This window comes from Camellia sinensis, chromosome 5 (genome assembly GCF_055761805.1).
Source record: "Camellia sinensis isolate YWXY chromosome 5, ASM5576180v1, whole genome shotgun sequence".
NCBI lineage: Eukaryota > Viridiplantae > Streptophyta > Magnoliopsida > Ericales > Theaceae > Camellia > Camellia sinensis.
This window is the reverse complement of record NC_138965.1, coordinates 69,908,852-69,929,326: the sequence shown is the minus strand read 5'-3', so window position 1 is coordinate 69,929,326 and position 20,475 is coordinate 69,908,852. Positions and strand designations below refer to the sequence as shown.

General features: G+C 37.9%; 1 protein-coding gene and 1 long non-coding RNA gene across 2 annotated transcripts; both read left to right on the top strand.

The window, feature by feature from the left end:
* Window positions 1-11,902: 11,902 nt before the first annotated feature.
* LOC145790685 (putative methyltransferase PMT24) lies at window positions 11,903-15,590 on the top strand. Its single transcript, XM_082869055.1, has 3 exons — window positions 11,903-13,295; window positions 13,791-13,947; window positions 15,173-15,590. Exons 1-3 carry the CDS (start codon window positions 13,025-13,027, stop codon window positions 15,402-15,404), a joined length of 660 nt encoding a protein of 219 aa, XP_082725181.1. The 5' UTR covers window positions 11,903-13,024; the 3' UTR covers window positions 15,405-15,590.
* A 504-nt stretch (window positions 15,591-16,094) lies between these two features.
* On the top strand, window positions 16,095-19,743 carry LOC145790686 (uncharacterized). Its single transcript, XR_014329612.1, has 4 exons — window positions 16,095-17,982; window positions 18,208-18,359; window positions 18,449-18,540; window positions 19,365-19,743. It is a non-coding gene; the product is annotated as an uncharacterized LOC145790686 (long non-coding RNA).
* Window positions 19,744-20,475: the final 732 nt, after the last annotated feature.

Below are 20,475 nucleotides of genomic sequence, written 5' to 3'. Positions count from 1 at the left end.
CATCTCGGCAAACAAAACCCACGCGGTAAACCGTCAGTGGCAAACAAGACAAAACAAGGCAAGACAAGGGAGATATCTCAATTCGATGGTGTCGTTGCATTATAGTCCCCGGACACTAAGGACTTGTGCTACTAATGCTTAGAGTCCCCTAGCACATATGGACTTCCAAACTTTGTGCTACCAATGCTTATAGTCCCTTAGCACATACGGACTTCCAAACTTGGTGCTACAAATGCTTATAGTCCCTTAGCACGTACGGACTTTCAAACTTGGTGCTACAAATGCTTATAGTCCCTTAGCACGTACGGACTTTCAAACTTTGTGCTACAAATGCTTATAGTCCCTTAGCACATACGGACTTTCCAAGAATGTCATCAAAACAAGATATATATATATTTTCCAATTAGGAATAACCATTCATGCTTACAAACACTTTCCAAAACAAGCAAAGCAAGACTTTATCAAAGCATTATAACATAGCTTTATTAAAAATACCACTCACTTAGTTCTTCAAACGTCGGGGTCAAGGCAAGTCCAAACCCTACAAACACATGGCAAAGCCTGTTGAATGCACTTTCAAACAAGTTTCACATGCATGCAGATGATCTCGGCATTCCTCAAGACTAAGTCGAATCAAAACAAATACAGTTCTTTATCTCGGGAAAACATGCTGGGCAACTACCAGGTCTAGGCCGAGGTTCCACATCCCCTGGCCGAGGTGTTGCCTCGATGGCCACATTCAAAGGAATGAAGTCGTGAAAAATCTGGGTTTCCCTTTCTTGAAGAACATGATGAACGTGAAGAACATGAACATGAGGAAGATGAATGCAAAGATCGTGATTTGCTATTACAAAATCTGAGATTTCATGCTATGAGTTCAAAAACATGGACCTGGGTACCCATAATCAAGGATCTAGTGAGAACAAACACAAAAACATGAAACTTAATGTAAACTTTTAGATCAAACAAGACCTTTCTTTCAAGAACACATGAACACCATTTTCTCTTTCTAAAACCGAGTTTAAATCGATGCATGACATGCAAAACGGGTTCGATCATGCAATGTAGCTAGATGATCAATAAGAATGACAAGAGTAATTCAAGAATCTAACCTCAATACGCGAATCTAATGGTTTGATCTCTAGGAATCAAACTCGAAAACCCACTCTCTCACTCTAAACTTCTTCTTCTTCTTCTAGAGCTTCTCTCTCCTCACAAACAAAGACATATAGCAAAATGATACATTTCTAGATCTGCTGGTTGACTTAATCCTCTACAGAGGCATGTGGCAGCGGCTGGTTGGTGCTACACAAAAAGGTGGCTGAGCGACAAGACAAAACTATGACAAAGTGTGTTCAACAAGCAAGACGGCATGGGCACTCTGGCGAGTAATGATCTCGGCTAAGAACAAGACATCTGCAAGTAGGGAATAATGACCTCGGCTAGGAAGGACAACACTTGACTAAGCTGTGCCACACCTTGGCCTAGATGTGCCACACCTCGGTCTAGGTCATACCTTTCCGGGACAAGATCACTTAGGTGCAAAGGTAACATCTCGGCCTAGATGATTCACACCTCGGCCTTAGTGATGAACACCTCGGCCTACATAATGACATCTCGGCCAATCTGTCAGGGCGAAGGTGGAGGTCAAACAAAGTGGTTCCAAGGTAATCCTAGACGGAATACGACCTCGGCTAAACTCACACCAAGCAAGGTACAAAACATGCTGAGACACTTAAACGAACAAGGACAAGACTTGAAATGCAAGCTTGCAAGACAGAATCACATGGATGCATATGAGTAAGGTTAGGATAGCGTGAGGGTTATTACATCCTACCCCCCTTAAAGAAGTTTGGTCCCCAAACTTGAGTTACCTTGGTTCGAGAATAACTCCGGGTATCGGACTTTCATTTCCTCTTCCATTTCCCACGTAGCATCCTTGCCGTAATGCTCTTTCCATTCAATCTTCACCATCGGTATTGCTTTATTTCTTAATCGCCTCACTTGTCTATCGATGATGCGTATCGGCTCTTCTTCATAGCTTAGGCCTTCATCTACCACAATCCCGAAATGATCGCTCACGTGCAGTGGATCCCGTATATACTTCCTCAACATCAAGATATGGAACATATTATGAACTTGACTTAATCTCGGTGGTAAAGCAAGTCTGTAGGCAACCGGGTTCACTTTCTCAAGGATTTCAAACGGTCCAATGTAACGGGGTGCCAATTTACCCTTCTTCCCAAATCTTGAAACTCCTTTCATCGGCGAGGTTTTCAGGAACACATGATCCCCTACTTCGAACTCTAACTCCTTTCTTCTCTGGTCGACGTAGCTCCTTTGTCGACTCTGAGCGGTTCTGATTCTCTGCTGAATAAGCTTAATCTTTTCGGTTGTCCTTTGAACTAAATCGGGGCCGATCAAAGCTTTATCTCCTACTTCGGTCCAACATATCGGCGATCTGCACTTTCTTCCATAGAAGGCTTCATACGGCGCCATGCCAATGCTAGCTTGGTAGCTGTTGTTGTAAGCGAACTCTACTAATGGCAAATGCACTTCCCAGCTTCCCTTGAAGTCCAATACACACAGTCTAAGCATATCTTCAAGTGTTTGAATTGTTCTCTCTGTTTGGCCATCGGTCTGGGGATGAAAAGATGTACTAAACCTCAATTCGGTTCCTAAAGCCCTTTGTAAACTCTGTCAAAATCTAGAAACAAATTTTGGATCTCGGTCCGACACGATGGACATTGGTACACCATGAAGTCTAACAATCTCGTTCATATACAACACAGCAAGTCGATCAGCACTGAACAAAGTCCTAACAGGCAAGAAATGTGCTGACTTAGTTAACCTGTCGATTATAACCCAGATCGAATCCATTCTTTTCTGTGTCTTCGGCAAACTAGTCACGAAGTCCTTGGAGATGCCTTCCCATTTCCACTCAGGAATCAGCAAAGGTTGGAGAAGTCCTGTTGGCCTCTGATGTTCCGCTTTCACTTGTTGACAATACAAACACTGAGACACGAACTCGGCTATCTCTCTTTTCATATTCGGCTACCAAAAGGTCTTTTTCACATCTTGGTACATCTTGGTGTTCCCTGGATGAACTGCAAATCTAGATCCATGAGAGTCTTGCAAAATCCTTCTTTTCAATTCTGGGACATCGGCCACGCACAATCTTCCTTCAAACTTAAGTACTCCATTCTCAAGGGTGTAACCCAACCTCGGCCTGGTGGTAATCTCCTTGGCTACCTTCTTCAGGAATCCGTCCTCCATTTGCCTTGCCTTTACTTCCCCAATAGTAGTTGGCTCTACCAAAATCATGGCTAGGCATGCCAATCTTCCCACTGACTTCCTACTCAATGCGTCGGCTACCGAGTTTGCTTTACCTGGATGATACTGAATCTGCATGTCATAATCCTTCAATAATTCAAGCCATCTTCTCTACCTCAAATTTAGCTCCTTTTGAGTGAACAAGTACTTCAAACTCTTGTGATCCGTAAAAACTTGGCAAAAGGCTCTATACAAGTAGTGGCGCCAAATCTTCAAAGCAAACACCACGGCTGCTAGCTCTAGATCATGGGTTGGATAGTTCTTCTCATAAAGTTTCAACTGACGAGATCCATATGCTATGACTCTGCCCCCTTGCATCAATACACAACCCAAACCCTTATGTGAAGCATCACTGAAAATCTGAAATTCCTCATTACCTGACGGGAGTACAAGAACTGGTGCCGTAACTAACCTCGTCTTCAACTCTTGGAAGGCTGATTCTCTATCATCGGTCCATTCATATGCTGTTCCTTTCTTAGTTAGTTGTGTCAATGGTACTGTTATCCTTGAGAAGTCCTTCACAAACTTTCTGTAATAACCTACCAAGCCCAGAAAACTACGAACCTCGGACACATTGGTCGGCGTCGGCCAATTCACATTGGCTTCAATCTTACTCGGATCAACTGATATACCCTCTTCATTAATCACATGCCCTAAAAATGAGATGCTGGAAAGCCAAAACTCGCACTTACTCAACTTGGCGTACAACTTCTTGTCTCTCAAAATTTGCAAGGCAAGCCTCAGATGATCCTCGTGCTCAATTGTACTCTTGGAATAGATCAATATGTCGTCAATAAAAACAACTATGAACTCATCCAGACACGGCTTAAAGACTCTGTTCATCAAGTCCATGAACGCTGCAGGAGCATTGGTCACTCCGAAGGGCATTACCAAAAATTCGTAGTGGCCATACCTTGTCCGAAAAGCAGTCTTCTCAATGTCATCGGCTTTAACCTTCAGCTGGTGGTAGCCCGACCTAAGGTCAATCTTGGAAAAGACTCGTGCCCCTTGTAATTAATTAAGCAAATCGTCAATCCTAGGCAATGGGTACTTGTTCTTGATGGTTACCTTATTAAGTTCTCTGTAGTCAATTCAAAGGCGAAGGGTGCCATCCTTCTTCTTAACAAATAAGACGGGTGCTCCCCACGGGGAAGTGCTCGGCCTAATGAATCCCTTATTCAACAATTCTTGTAACTGCAGTTTCAGTTCTCTAAGTTCAGCAGGGGCCATCCTATAGGGTGTTTTGGAGATAGGTTGCGTTCCCGACACGAGGTCCACAGTAAACTCTATTTCTCTATCGACTAAGTGACCAGGCAGCTCATTTGGAAAGACGTCGGGAAATTCCTTAACAACTGGTATGCCGGCTAACTCAACACTTCTATTCAAATCACTTAGTATACTGCACAAATAACCTTGACACCCCTTTTGGATCAACTTATAGGCTTTCATGGATGAGATTAAGTAGGGTGGGGGTACTACTCCTTTACCCTGGAAAAAGACCTCGGTTTTGTTTGGGGTCTTCAATGTAACGCTCTTAGTAACACAATTAATGGATGCATGATGCGCTACTAACCAATCCATTCCCAATATGACATTGAAGTGAGTCATGCTCAATGGCATCAAATCAGCTAACAATTCTACATCCCTAATCACCACAACACACGCCCTATATATGGATGCAATAATTATAGTTCCCCCAGATGGAGTAGATACAAATAGCATATAATCAAGGGGTTCTAACGGTCTATTCAACTTCTCGGCAAATTTAACAGATACAAAAGAATGTGTAGAGCCCGAATCAATCAAGACGTATGCAACTTGAGAGCAAATTGAGAGTGTACCTGACACTACTATTTCAGCATTCTGGGTGTCTCCTGGCACTAGAGCAAAAACTCTGCCCTGTCTCATCTGTGTTCTTACGGCGTTGCTTCCTTGTGCAGAGCCCCAGGTGCTCCCATTTTTCTTACCATCACCAGCTCTTACCTTTGGACAGTCCTTCACGCGGTGGCCTATCTCGCCACACTCAAAGCAGGCTCCTGTCGCCCAGCGACAAACCCCTAGATGCGGCTTCCCACAACTCGCACACGTCGGCTTAGCATTTCCATCCCGATCTGAGTTACTGGAACTACCCACATTCGCCTTCTTCTTGGCATTAAACGGCATCCGACGACCTTCATAGTTCTGTCTCTTCCTCTGACTCTCTCCTGAACTTTGATATCGGTTTAAGTTAGCTTCCGCCGAAATGGCCTTATCTAACACCTCGGCGTAAGTCGGTATATTGAGCATGTTGACCCGATCCTGGATTGGTCCACGTAGTCCACTTTCAAACTTCCTGGCTTTCCTATACTCATCACTGACCATATGAGGCGCGTATCTTGCCAATTCGGTGAAGGCGCGGTCGTACTCTACCACTGTTCTGTTGCCTTGTGTCAGAGTCTGGAACTCTGTGGTCTTGCGATCTCGAACGCTAAGCGGAAAATGCTTATTGTAGAACAGTTCTAAAAATCTAGCCCAAGTTAAACCAGGATTAGCCTCCCGGATCATCATCCACCACCTTCGAGCGTCGTCGTCTAATGTGAATGCTGCTAATGTCACCTTCTAAGTGTCGGTGCTAGGAAAGATCTCGAACAGCTTTTCCATTTCCAAAACCCACGCCTCGGCCTTCATCGGCTCTATGCCCCCTGCAAATCTTGGTGGGTTCATCTTCTTGAACTCTTTAATCAAAGTCATCGTCCCTTCCCCATACAAGGCTGGTTGTGGAGGCACTTGGGGCACTGGAAGAGGTGGAGTTGCATGTCGGCCATCCGTTTGTTCGGCCAGGGTAGATGTAGCGCTTGCATTCTGTTGCCTCATCTGCCTCAACTCACGGGTTAAACCTTCAACTAGTCTTTCTAGTCTGTCTAATCTATCCTCTGATTGATCTCGGCCAACTGATGGTCTACCTCTCCTCATGATGCTATGAGTAGGCAAAATACAACCTTAAAACAAACTGAGCCAAGAACCACGCATGCAAATAACAAATGGTTATGCCGAGATGATGCACACCTTGCCAAGTAACAAGCAATATGATGCAATCCTAAAATTGTTCTAAGGGGCATCCTATGCTCTTTAGGACTCAAAGTGTGTGAATAACGTACTATAAGAAACTTGTGCTCTGATACCAATCTGTCACGACCCCCAAACCGCCCCTAGTAGTTTGGTGCCGTGATGGCCAGTAATCCGAGATTACCGAAGGCCAACTTTCAAAAATTTCACACACAACCAGAGTATAATATATATATAGGGCTCACGAGTGCGGAAGCAATAATTTAAAAATACAAGTGGTCCATAAGAGCAGTGCGTAAGTTACATGGAATGGCACACAACTTTACATAATATTACAACTTGAATACAAATACAATAAAGTACAAAATACATTTTACATCTTGATCAAAAGGCTTCTCCAGCCGACATGTGTAAATTACAAGCATTATAAGCCGAGAAGCATAATTTTCAAGACTGTCGACGTGAATACAAGTTAGGCCGACATAACAAAAACCCAAAACAAGCTTGCGAGTCACACCTAGGCGTCTCCGCTTTCCTGCTCATCACCTACATATATATAGAGAGGGTGAGCTTGGATACTCAGTGAATGGTATAAGAAATAAAGGGGTTTGCATGACTGGTATCCAAGATCTTTATCAACAATACTTAACATAATTAGTGCAAGTCAAAGGATGAACCAAGTCCATCTTCCAAATCTGTCAAGTTTCAAAGGATGCTTACTAACATCATTATAATACAAGTGATGACATCTCGGCAAACGAAACCCACGCGGTAAACCGTCAGTGGCAAACAAGACAAAACAAGGCAAGACAAGGGAGATATCTCAATTCGATGGTGTCGTTGCATTATAGTCCCCGGACACTAAGGACTTGTGCTACTAATGCTTAGAGTCCCCTAGCACGTACGGACTTCCAAACTTTGTGCTACCAATGCTTATAGTCCCTTAGCACATACGGACTTCCAAACTTGGTGTTACAAATGCTTATAGTCCCTTATAGCACGTACGGACTTTCAAACTTGGTGCTACAAATGCTTATAGTCCCTTAGCACGTACAGACTTTCAAACTTTGTGCTACAAATGCTTATAGTCCCTTAGCACATGCGGACTTTCCAAGAATGTCATCAAAACAAGATATATATATATATATATATATATATATATTTTCCAATTAGGAATAACCATTCATGCTTACAAATACTTTCCAAAACAATCAAAACAAGACTTTATCAAAGCATTATAACATAGCTTTATTAAAAATACCACTCACTTAGTTCTTCAAACGTCGGGGTCAAGGCAAGTCCAAACCCTACAAACACATGGCAAAGCCTGCTGAATGCACTTTCAAACAAGTTTCACATGCATGCAGATGATCTCGGCATTCCTCAAGACTAAGTCAAATCAAAACAAATACAATTCTTTATCTCGGGGAAACATGCTGGGCAACTACCAGGTCTAGGCCGAGGTTCCACATCCCCTGGCCGAGGTGTTGTCTCGATGGCCACATTCAAAGGAATGAAGTCGGGAAAAATCTGGGTTTCCCTTTCTTGAAGAACATGATGAACGTGAAGAACATGAACATGAGGAAGATGAATGCAAAGATCGTGATTTGCTATTACAAAATCTGAGATTTCATGCTATGAGTTCAAAAACATGGACCTGGGTACCCATAATCAAGGATCTAGTGAGAACAAACACAAAAACATGAAACTTAATGTAAACTTTTAGATCAAACAAGACCTTTCTTTCAAGAACACATGAACACCATTTTCTCTTTCTAAAACCGAGTTTAAATCGATGCATGACATGCAAAACGGGTTCGATCATGCAATGTAGCTAGATGATCAATAAGAATGACAAGAGTAATTCAAGAATCTAACCTCAATACGCGAATCTAATGGTTTGATCTCTAGGAATCAAACTCGAAAACCCACTCTCTCACTCTAAACTTCTTCTTCTTCTTCTAGAGCTTCTCTCTCCTCACAAACAAAGACATATAGCAAAATGATACATTTCTAGATCTGCTGGTTGACTTAATCCTCTACAGAGGCACGTGGCAGTGGCTGGTTGGTGCTACACAGAAAGGTGGCTGAGCGACAAGACAAAACTATGACAAAGTGTGTTCAACAAACAAGACGGCATGGGCACTCTGGCGAGTAATGATCTCGCACTACTACAAAAATAGTTAAAGATCACACTTTGACAAAAAAAAAGATCTCATTTTTATTGGAAGTGTGATAAAAAAAATTAGATTGATATTTTAATCACACTTAATTTGATTGAGTGTGATAATATTTATTTTTTATGTCACTTTTCAATTAAGTGTGATTATATATATATATTTTTAATCACACCTTCTAATTAAAGTGTGATTATATATACACTACTATTTTTTAATCACACTTTTTAAACAAGTGTGATTATATATATATTTTTTAATCACACATTCTAATTAAAGTGTGATTATTTATATATTTTTTAATCACACCTTCTAATTAAAGTGTGATTATATATATACTACTACTTTTTAATCACACTTTTTAAATAGGTGTGATTATATAGATATTTTTTAACCACACATTCTAATTAAAGTGTGATTATTTATATATTTTTTAATCACACCTTCTAATTAAAGTGTGATTATATATACACTACTACTTTTTAATCACACTTTTTAAATAGGTGTGATTATATAGATATTTTTTAACCACACATTCTAATTAAAGTGTGATTATTTATATATTTTTTAATCACACCTTCTAATTAAAGTGTGATTATATATACACTACTACTTTTTAATCACACTTTTTAAATAGGTGTGATTATATAGATATTTTTTAACCACACATTCTAATTAAAGTGTGATTATTTATATATTTTTTAATCACACCTTCTAATTAAAGTGTGATTATATATACACTACTACTTTTTAGTCACACTTTTTAAATAAGTGTGATTATATGTATATATATTTTAATCACGCATTTTAATTAAAGTGTGATTATATATACATTACTACTTTTTAATCACACTCCCTAAATAGGTGTGATTGTATAAAATATTTCAATTTGATTTTTATATAAAATATACAATTCCCAAATCCGCGCCTCTATTCTACCCATGAATGATAGAGATGACTCACTACTAGAAAATGAGGCTTTAGACACGGAACTTTTTCACTCATTTTTTCATCTTTCTATCTCTCTGTCTCTGTCTCTCGTCTCTCTCTCTCTCTCTCTCTCACTCTCACTCATCACTCTTCTCTGTCTGTCTGTCTCTCTCTCTTTCTCTCTGTCTATCTCTCTCATCTCTCTCTGTCTCTCTTCTCTATCTCTCTTCTAGTTATCTCTCTCGCTCATCTCTCTCTGTCTCTCTCTCGTTTATCTCTTTTCGCTCTTTTTTTCTCTCCCTCTCTCTTTGTCTATATCTTTTCACCTATTTTTTCATCTTCCTCTCTCTCTTCTCTTTCTCTCTCTCACTCATCACTCTTTTCTTTCTGTCTATCTGTCTCTCTCTCTCTCTCTGTGTCTCTCACTCATCTATCTCTTCTCTCATCTCTTTTCTCTCTCTGTCTCTTTCGTTCATCTCTCTTCTCTCTATCTCTCTCATATTTCTCTGTCTCTCTCGCTCATCTCTCCTCTCTCTCTCTCTCTCGTTCATCTCTCTTCTCTCTCTATCTTTTTTCTGTCTCTTACTCTCTATCTTTTTGTCCCTCTCTCTCTCTTCTCTCTCTCTCTCTTTCTCTCCCACTATGTTCGCGTTGCTCACTCTCTCCCTTCTGTCTTCTCTATTTACTGAGCTCCCTCTCGATTTATCTATCCACTACAAGAAAATGCACTTTTAGCGACCACTTTGTCTCTCTCTTGCTCATCACTCTGTCTTTGTCTCTCTCTCTCTCTCTCTTTCTCTCCTCTATCTGTCTCTCACTCATTTTTCTCTCTCACCACCCATCTCCTTTACCACCTTCACCACTACTGCAAACGCCATTCCACTACCACCATTACTACCACTGTCGCCACTTCACCTCTACGACTACCATTGCTACTACCATTTCCACCACTGCCACTACTGCCACTATTACTACCATTACCTCTCATTCACCCTTGCCACTTCATCTACTCTACCACTACCACAACTTCACCACTAATCTTCTTCGCCGCCACCACCACCACCACCACCACCATCATCTCTTATCCACCACCTTCACCACTACTGCCACTACTACTACCATTACCTTTCATTCACCTTTGCCACTTCATCTACTTCACCATTAATCTCCTTCGCCGCTACCACCACCACCACCATCATCTCTTATCCACCACCTTCACCACTACTGCCACTTTCTATCCTCTACAAAAAAAAAATAAAAATCATTAATTACAAAAAAAAATATTTTAACAAAAAATATTTTTTTTTGACGACGGCAACTCCCGTCGCAAAAAAAAAAAAAAAGAAAAAAGTTAAATGACATTATTTTGTTTTTTAAATTTCATTTCTGACAAAAAAAATATTTTTTATTCCCGCCTGTTTTTGTTTTCCATTCCCGCTCTATTCTCTCTCTCTATCTCTTCTATCCGTCTCTCACTCATCTCTCTCTCTCACCACCCATCTCCTCTACCCCCTTCACCACTACTGCAAACGTCATTCCACCACCACCACTACTTCCACTGTCGCCACTTCACCTCTACAACTACCATTACTACTACCATTGCCACCACTCCACTACTGCCGCTACTACTACCATTACCTCTCCTTCACCCCTTCCACTCCATCTACACTACCACTACCACAACTTCACCACTAATATTTTTCGCCATCACCACCACCACCACCACCATCATCTCTTATCCACCACCTCCACCACTAATGTCGCTACCTTTCCTCTACTACAAAAAATTAGTTCATGATTTTTACTAACAAAAAAAAAAATAGGCCGTAGAAAAATATTTTTCATTGACCACAGAAAATAAACTTTTATTTTAGTGAAAAATATTTTTCATTAAAATATTACCCCTACTTCTACCAAATAAAAAATAATAATAATATCTATATTTCTATCATTTGATTTTCATACATACTTTTTGATTTTTTTTCTTTTTAATCTCTATCATTTGATTTTCATACATAGACTTTCTGATTGATTTGTAATCGACCTGTGCTTCTCTCTTATTTTACTTTTAGACCATTGTGTTTGTATATTTGTTTTTGATGCAAGATTGTTTCTTCTTTTTTTTTTGAAAATTTTCTCTTCTCTGTTTGTTTGCTGAGAAAATCGAGCATTAGAACCAAATATAATTAAAAAATAGCTTGATTAGTTGTTGATTTTTTAAATATTTTAAATATTTTTTAATTGATTAAAATATTAAAAAAATTCACTAAAAATAAAAAAATACTAATTAAAAACTCAAAAAAATAATTTTCAAAAATTGAAACAAATTTTTAATACAAAATCTATTTTGACTCGTTCAGACCCGCCCATTTGCCACGTTTGAAAAAAAAAAAAAAAACTAACAAATTATTCCAAAATTTCCCTCATTTTTCTTCTTCTCAGTCGCGCTCATCTCTCTCTGTCTCTCTCTCAATCGTTTTGTATTTTTTTCCCTTTGAATTTCAGCCTCTTTTTCTCTCTCTCATTTGTTGCATAACCCTAACCCAACCCGTCTTTGAGAGAGATGCAGAGACGAAACGACATGGAGATGAAGGCGATGTGACTCCGGTAGACGACTCCAGCAGACGACTCCGGCAGCTAGGCGAGCGGAGGCGACATCGAGGCAAGGGAAGGCGGCGACCGACGAGGTCCCTTTCGTCTTCATTTTGATTTGTTACTGATATATATATATGATTTCTTGCCATGGTTTGATTTGTTGTTGATTTGTTAAATGGGTTTGATTAATTAAGTTTTATGGGTTTTAAGATTTAGGGTTTGTTGTGGATTTTTTTTCATCATCATTCTCATTTGTTCCTATTATGTATATATGATTTCCTGGGTCAAAATTGTTGTTGATTTCTTAGATTTGTTGTTGATTTGCACCTCCTATTGCTTCCTTGCAGAATTTCTCTCAAAGGTAAAATAAAATTTTCATGCCAAATATGTTTCTCATTAACTTCTTGTATTGTTGATATGGGTAATGGAGCCACCACCTGCATAAAGATTGATGACTTTGTCAGTCTCAAACTGGCAAGTGAATGTCTGATATGAGATCCCAATTCTCTATGTTCCATCAGTTCTTTCCTGAAGTGGATCATTGATCACCGTGGGATTTCCATACCTTCAAACTTTTAGTTGAAAAAATTATAACCATCGAATAGGTTTTTATGCTAAGAAATGTAGTTTATGACAATTTTTCATTTATTGTCGACACTCTGATTCCGTGTATTTGTTAGTTGTTGACTGTAATGAAAGTTCCACCAGGTTTTGTTTTGACATGTGAAGAGCTTTGCCTCGACAATCACTTAGTATATGTATGCGTGTATATGTATTGTGTTGTAGCCTAATCCCTCATTTCACACTTCCAATTGACAAGAGATAAAGTAGTTTAAAAGGCAATTAAGCATTTTTATTTACCATATGATTCATATCTACAAGTTTATGAGGCCAATGTGTAATCATTCTTGTTTATGCATTATAATTTATAATCTAGTTGTTTCATGTCGTCTATCCTCACTATTTTCCATGTGGCATTTCATTATCATTGTGGAAATCTGTTATCTGGAAAGAGTAGTAGATATTATATGGGAAAATTATTGATGTTCATTTGTGGGACATATTCTTATCATGCCTCTGTTTGTTTCTTTCATTGTGGGAAAGATGGAATTTTGCTGCTCGAGGTCAACAGGATGCTACATGCAGGAGGATACTTTGCTTGGGCAGCACAACCTGTTTATAAGCATGAATTAGCCCTTGAAGAGCAGTGGGAAGGTATGACGAAGCAGAATTTGTTTATAAAATAAGATGAACAGTTATTTTCACTTTAGTGAGTCGATAAGCATTTTTGAGTTTGAGTTTCGAATGTTTGCACAGCTTTCTGTTATACCCTTATATGAAAAATTGTGCACCTTAGTTTGCATTTGATCTCCTTGTTGAATCCCAATTGCTTACAGAGTGACTTCTGCAATTGTTTATAACTTAGAAAAAATTAAGGAATCTGAATTTGGTAACTACCCCAGCTTGGAGAACAAAAATTTTCCAAACTGGTTATGGTACTTAGATAAAATGGCAGGGAAAGGTCCTAAAGCATGTAATATGTTAGTTCACCTGGGTGCCCCATAATTTGTTTAATGAAGGTCAATCTTCCAGTGCACCCAAATGAAGTGTTTCTATTGCATTTTATTGGTGGTCTAAATAGGAGTAACATGTGCAGCACATCAGACAAGAAGTTCAGTTTACTGATCGTTTGTCTTCCTTCATTTTCAGAGATGATTAATCTTACAAGCCACCTTTGTTGGAATCTTGTGAAGGAGGGGTATATTGCAAGTTGGCAGAAGCCCTTGAATAACAGTTTCTACTTAAGTCGTGAGGCAGGAACGCGACCTCCGTTGTGTGATTCAGACGATGATCCAGACAGTGTTTGGTATATTAACTATCCTCTTTCTGGTATATTTTGGTGATGCAAATAGTACATTAAACTGCCTTGAATGGTTAAAGTTTTAGATCTCTATTTGACAACTGCTATGTCCGTAAGGCTTCTGAAGCATATTCAGTAGTATGACATGTTAACTTCATGCATTGTAGGCCTACAGCTACTGTAATTTATGTGTAACCATTGACATGAAATATTGACAAGCTTTATGTTTAGACCATCAGCAGTAAAAAATGGGACTGTAAACCCTATTGACTTTAAGCACTTGGCCTAGTAATGACATGGTTCCCTGTGACTTTTCTCATCCTGACTTATCATGTCTTTTGGTGTTGTGGTCTTATCATGTGATGCATCAACCACCTTATCTCCCTGGTCAAGAATTTGAAAAGTAAAAAATGGTTTCTTTTTTTTAATACTATACTTTATATATACCCGTACAAGTTACAAGTTATATAGACGATTTGGCTTCTAAGAATTGATTTTATGTGATTGTGTGCTTATTGATCCACAAAAAAAATATATGTTGATTCGATTTTGTTTATGCAGATATTTGATTTGTTTGATGTGAAATGCAATGGGGTTAGGAGAATTTGTTAATTCATTAGGCATTTTTCATCCAAATGCACCTGTAGCAGACATAAATGAAGGACTCTGTATAGCCCTAAATAGATAAGAATAACTGTTTTAATCTCAAGTTGAATCAGTTTTGCAGTCATTCAGCCTTGTGCAAGATTGTTCCCAATATTCAATGAGAAAAATGAGGAAATTTAGGACAAGTGTCCTCCCTAATTCAATGATCAAAGAAAATAATGGAACTAGTCCTGCAGAATTTTCATTTTCAGTATTGCATCACATAATTGATTTGGTGCATATCCACCTGAACGCTGCTTTCTGAAATTATAGCTCCCTACCAGAACTGCCCCTTTTGAAGGAAACTTCAATTAGGGGTCTTTCATTATCTACTCCAAAGCTAAATTCAGTTTCTGAGAATGCAGTATGCTGTTTGTGGGATGGAGAACTTATAATTGTATGAGAGTGTATCTTAAATAAGTATATTTCTTGTTTAGATTTCTGCTTGGAATATTTAGATGAACTTCTAGTTGTTGCCCTTTTCATCATATAATATATTTCTTGTCTAGTAAATGGCAATAATTAAAATTGAATATGCATTTCAAAAGTTTATGCTTTACAAAAAGGTGATGTTATTGATATGCAGGGATCATTCAAATTTTGTCAGTTGTGTACAGTTTTGTACAGATGGTAGCAAGTTCATTACGGTAAGCTCTGATAAGAAGGGTATACTATATGATGCGAAAACTGGAGAGAAAATTGGAGAGCTGTCCTCAGAGGATGGTCATAAAGGCAGCATTTACGCTATTTGCTGGAGCCCTGATGGTAAACAGGTAATCAGTGTTGTGTGGATTCTCTCTCGAGCTGCTTCTAGTTGATTTTCTGTTCAAAATTTGGTTATTAAACTTTCAGATTTGATTTTTTGGATTTTTTTTTTCTGAAACGTTCAAACACAGTGAACATTTATGTATTAAATATGGAAGTGATTGATACCCCCTCTCCCCACCACCCCCCACACACACGTGGGGGTTGGTGATTGGAGAAGCAAAAAAAAAAAAAAAAAAAAAACTAGCCAATTTCAGGCCAGTGGGGGTTGTGGGGGTCCAAATCATTTTTCTAATAAATAATTGTTTTTCCCAGAAATTTTGCTAGTTTTAGACTGAGAAAAAGGAAATATTGCATCTGCAGAGGATTTGTTGAATTGTATAAGAACATTTTAGTGTAACACGGAACATCATTTGTTGGCTAAATTTTGTAATTGGGTTCTTTGCATGTTAGTAATATTATAACCGACAAACTTAGGGAGTGGGAAGGTGTGGGGAACTACAGGATTGATTTTTTTCTTCTTTTTTCCCCTTAATAGCACAAAATCAACTAGGTTGGACATAAATAATGATTGTCTTTCTTATTCACTGAGCAGTGAACCATTATTTCATGGTTTATTTTGTGTCTGCTTTTAGAAATGTATAACACATGCTCCTCCTCTCTCTGATATGGATCAGATTGGTAAAGTTGGTAAAGTTAAAAAAAAAATGTTCTGTTTGTTTGGTGGTTCTTGCTCCTTCTATTTTTATTTTTTCCTTTTTTAATATTAAACCTAACTAATTCATGAGGCCTCTAGTTCATAAAACCATGTAATATCCAAGTGTGCTTTCCTTTATAATATAAGATGCCAAAAATTGGATGCCCTGCCAAATTGACTGTATGGGTGGGCAAAACATTTTTCTTGTTAAAGCATAAAGAAGGACAATCTACCTCCAAAATAGCTACTTTCATGCCTGTTTATATTCCCCACTTTCCATTCTTTTTGTCCACTAATGCCTTTTGGCATATTCTAATATTGTTGTCCATTTTTAAAAGAAAGGTATTTTATTTTGCATTTTACAATATCATTATTTTTGGATGAGTATGAATGCATTTACCAAACCGAAACAAATTAAACCTTGTGTCTCAATCAAGTGGGGGTGGCTACATAATTTTTTTTTGTGGTCATTTAGCTCTATCAAAGTTTGTATGTTCTGTTAAATTAAATAAATTTATATTTTCTTTGATTGTGGTGAGTATGCATCAGATGTCAGCTCAAGTCTTCCATGTTAAGTAGTTCTCTCTCAACTTATTTTCAATAAATGCTATTCCTACCATTTCATGAATATATTCGTTTCTAATCTATCTTTTTTAGTTTTACCTCAAATCTATCCAAAGCATTCTCATCTCAGTTGCCCAAAACTTTCTTCTATAAAGCAGAATTGCTGGCCTTCTATTGAGTATGAATGCATTTAATAGAGTAAAATAGAGGGATGGTTTTGGAAATTTAGACTATATTAGTTGGTTATGAACATAGTCAATGCATATCCCCTTAAAAATTGTATATAATCAGTGGCTTATTAAATACAGCCACATCACCCGCATGTTTTTGTGTGCACATGTAGATGCAACTTCTTCTTAAACACACTTTTATACTATTCTCGAGAAGTTAACAGAGACTGGTGGATGACTATGAATGTGCATTGCGACAATTGGGTCATTAATCATTACATTGGATTCCAACCTCAAGTATGCAGTTGTTCCCTACTGAAATAGCGAAATGCAGAAATTGCTCTCTTCATTTTTACATTTTCAAAACTAGACTTTGCAAATGTTGTGCCCTCTTTCTATTGGCTTCTTGTGCATTGCTGATGGTGTGACTTTTTGGCAATTTACTAGTTTTAAGTTTCACTTCACCAGTGTGAAAGATATTGTTTAATTGTCTTGGTTGGGTTAGTCTGTTCTCTATTGTCATTGCATGATTTCATATTTTGTGCGTGTACCACAGATTTTTACAGACATACCATCATGCTTAAATCTGAGATGTGGTTATCTTGTTAGTAAATATATGCACATGCACTTCTGTTGATTTGATATGGACTTCACTGACATTTAGAACCTGGAGTAATTGGAATTGATTGATATTTACTTCCATTTTGGGGAATCCTTTTTATTTTTAATCCTCCAGAATTTATCATTTCATGGTAATTTGACGACCAATATATTTACATTGCGCCATTTAATTTATCATGATTTTTTTTTTTGATTGTTTAAAAGTCTCTATGGTTGAGGTATTCACAGGTTTAGTCTTCTACGGTAGGAGATGAATATTTAAAGTGTATTATCATATGGAATTTCAATAGGTTGGTTGTTACAGTACAATTTTGCTGTTGATGGAAACTTGAGGGTCCAATTGTCTTCTAATTTTGATTGTGATATCATTAAGCGACTTTTTCTTATCTTTTAACTGATTGATCTTTGAAATATAAAGGACGATGTTAAGTATATATACATATATGTATTTATATAGACATTGTAACTTACATTGGCATCTAATGCAGGTGCGTTTGATTGGGTATTGCGTAGAGGGCTCTCTTTTTTTAGTCTATGAATTTATCGAGAATGGCAATTTAAGTGAACATTTTCGTGGAGGTGAGATTAGATGTGCATGTCAAGACTTTATCTAGCAGTAGTGCTTTTAAACAATGCTGGTGGTTAAATTTATGTTTGCAGGTTTAGTTAGTTGATTGGTTTTGTTTCTTGGTTTTGCTTTCTTTTGCTAGCTTATTGCTGGGGCATTTTTGTATTATTTGCATCATCTTGATGTTGCCTTAATGAAGTAAGTTTATTTATCAAAAAAAAAATTTATGTTTGCAGGGAGGGACCCCCTGCCATGGTCTACAAGGGTGCAAATTGCCCTTGATTCAGCGAGAGGACTTGAATATATATATGAGCATACTGTTCTTGTCTATATCCATCGTGATATCAAATCAGCAAATATACTGATAGACAAAAACTATCGCGGCAAGGTTGTGTTGATGCTCTTTTCCTTGCAGTCCTATAGTCGTTGTTGACCATGTGATGGTCATCATAATTGTGGTAAATATGTCTTTTCCAGGTTGCAAATTTTGGCTTAACAAAGCTGACTGAAGTAGGGAGTACTTCGCTGCCCACACGTCTTGTGGGTACATTTGGATACATGCCATCAGAGTAAGATAAATTTTTTATTTACTTATATATAAAAGAAAATCAATGTCAGCAATTAATCATAGAATTGGGTGACGTCATTCCAACTCTCACCCAATCCATAGATTCATGGTCAACCTTTTCTTATAGAGCCTAAAATTTATCATTGGGTGGTACTATCTGACTTTAACCACATATTTGGAAATCATTGTCTGGAACCTCCCAATGAAACTTGACGAAGGAGCCATAAATAGCTTTTGGAATGTTTATGTCAAAAATGCTCTCATGAAAGCTTGGTTCAAAAACTTTTTGGCTAAAAATTACGGATGATAGGTGCATCAAAACCAATCATCTTATAATCCATGGAGCAGCAGATTCGACATTCCCTTGATGTGAATCTTTTAAAGGTCTGGGCACAAATATATGGCTCATACTTGTGTATTAATCTCGAGTCAGTAATAGTACTGCCTTCTATTCCAACTATATGGGGTCTGCTTTACAAATTCTTTTCACAATTCTGATATATCTAAGGCAACACTTTTCTTCAATCTAGACTCTAATTTTTTTCCCTTTCAGCTTTATCCAAAGCCATACCTCCTCACCTTCCTACCTCAACCTTTGTTATTTTGGCTCTTGTCCTGTCTTATAAGTTCATTCGGCTTGAATTAAATTATTGTCTCGTATCATGCCAAATTTTGGGTTATTATTATTATTTTTGGGTTCTAACTCTTGGCATTTGATCATGACGGTGAATTCATTTCAAATGTCACAAACTGGTTTCTTTTTATGTTATTTGATTTGAATTATCTTATTTTTACTCATCAAAATAATTGAACTTTATTTTGTAGATTGATTTAGCAATGTTTGGTGGTGAAATATCTAGATGTTATATTGTTGTTAAGGAAAATTCTCATGGCAAGGTGCAAGAATTTGACCTTAAGGTGGTATGAATGGTTTACTCGTAAAAGGGCCAAAACATTAGATAGGCATAGGCTCAATACATGAGGTTTGCAATGTTTAACTATTTGTGGGGCTTATGGAGTAAAGCCACATTTACCTCTAGCCTCTTGTAAATCATAGTCCAAATTTTTTCATTTTTTTAGCACTATAATACTATTTGGTTTGGCATTTAGCAAGTGACTCTGGTAATTTTCAGGTTAATCTTGAATACCTTGGACGGGTTGTTTTCTACACAAATGGCATTTTGTACCCTGATAGCGTTTTTGGAACTGATTCCCATACAACTATGATTGTTGGCTTAGGAGTTGTTGGCTGGGGAGTTGGAGGAATTGAATCTGAGGCTACAATGCTTGGCCAGGTATTTTGAGATAATAATGTATTTTTTTTATGATTTTTCATACGTTTGTGCCAGCTGTTAGTGTTTGCACTTATTTTCCATGTGCCATGAGCTTGTTTCAGAAGCTATGATTCCCTGTGGTGATGTGTTGTATTAGATCATTTATTTTTGGGGGGGCAAACTTCACTTCAACACCCCATGGTTAATTCTACTTGTGGTTTACCCCTCTTGATATTTAGAAATAAGCATATAACCTTCCTATGATTTGGTGCACCATCAAAATTCCATCAAAATTAATAGCTTCTGTGAAAACATGTGCTTGGAATGCGAATGGTTCTGTTAAAACACATTTCATGCCCAAAAAGATGGCAAAAATGCCCTTAGTTTGCTCAATGTTAAGGCTACTTCAGAGGTATTTTGATCCTTTCACTGAAGTGTATAGACGGTGCACTTTAATCTTCGAACCATAGAGAGTTATATGCTTATTTTAAACATCTGAGCGTAGACAACACATGGAGTAAACCATATGGGGTAAAGTAAATTTTGCCCTTTTTTCATTAACTTTTTTTAGTACTCTTTTAGGACTAAATGAAGGGCTTGGGTGTTTGTTTGAGCAGGAAGGAAATGACTTTGAGATATATGACTCAGAGAGAACAGTGGGT

What these genes read in the sequence shown, in the direction of transcription:
- LOC145790685 (XM_082869055.1), top strand. Translation starts at nt 13,025, where the DNA reads ATGTCGTCTATCCTCACTATTTTCCATGTGGCATTTCATTATCATTGT. An exon ending in CCTTGAAGAGCAGTGGGAAG is followed by an intron (nt 13,296 to 13,790) that starts GTATGACGAAGC and finishes CTTCATTTTCAG; the next exon opens with AGATGATTAATCTTACAAGC. An exon ending in GATGATCCAGACAGTGTTTG is followed by an intron (nt 13,948 to 15,172) that starts GTATATTAACTA and finishes ATTGATATGCAG; the next exon opens with GGATCATTCAAATTTTGTCA.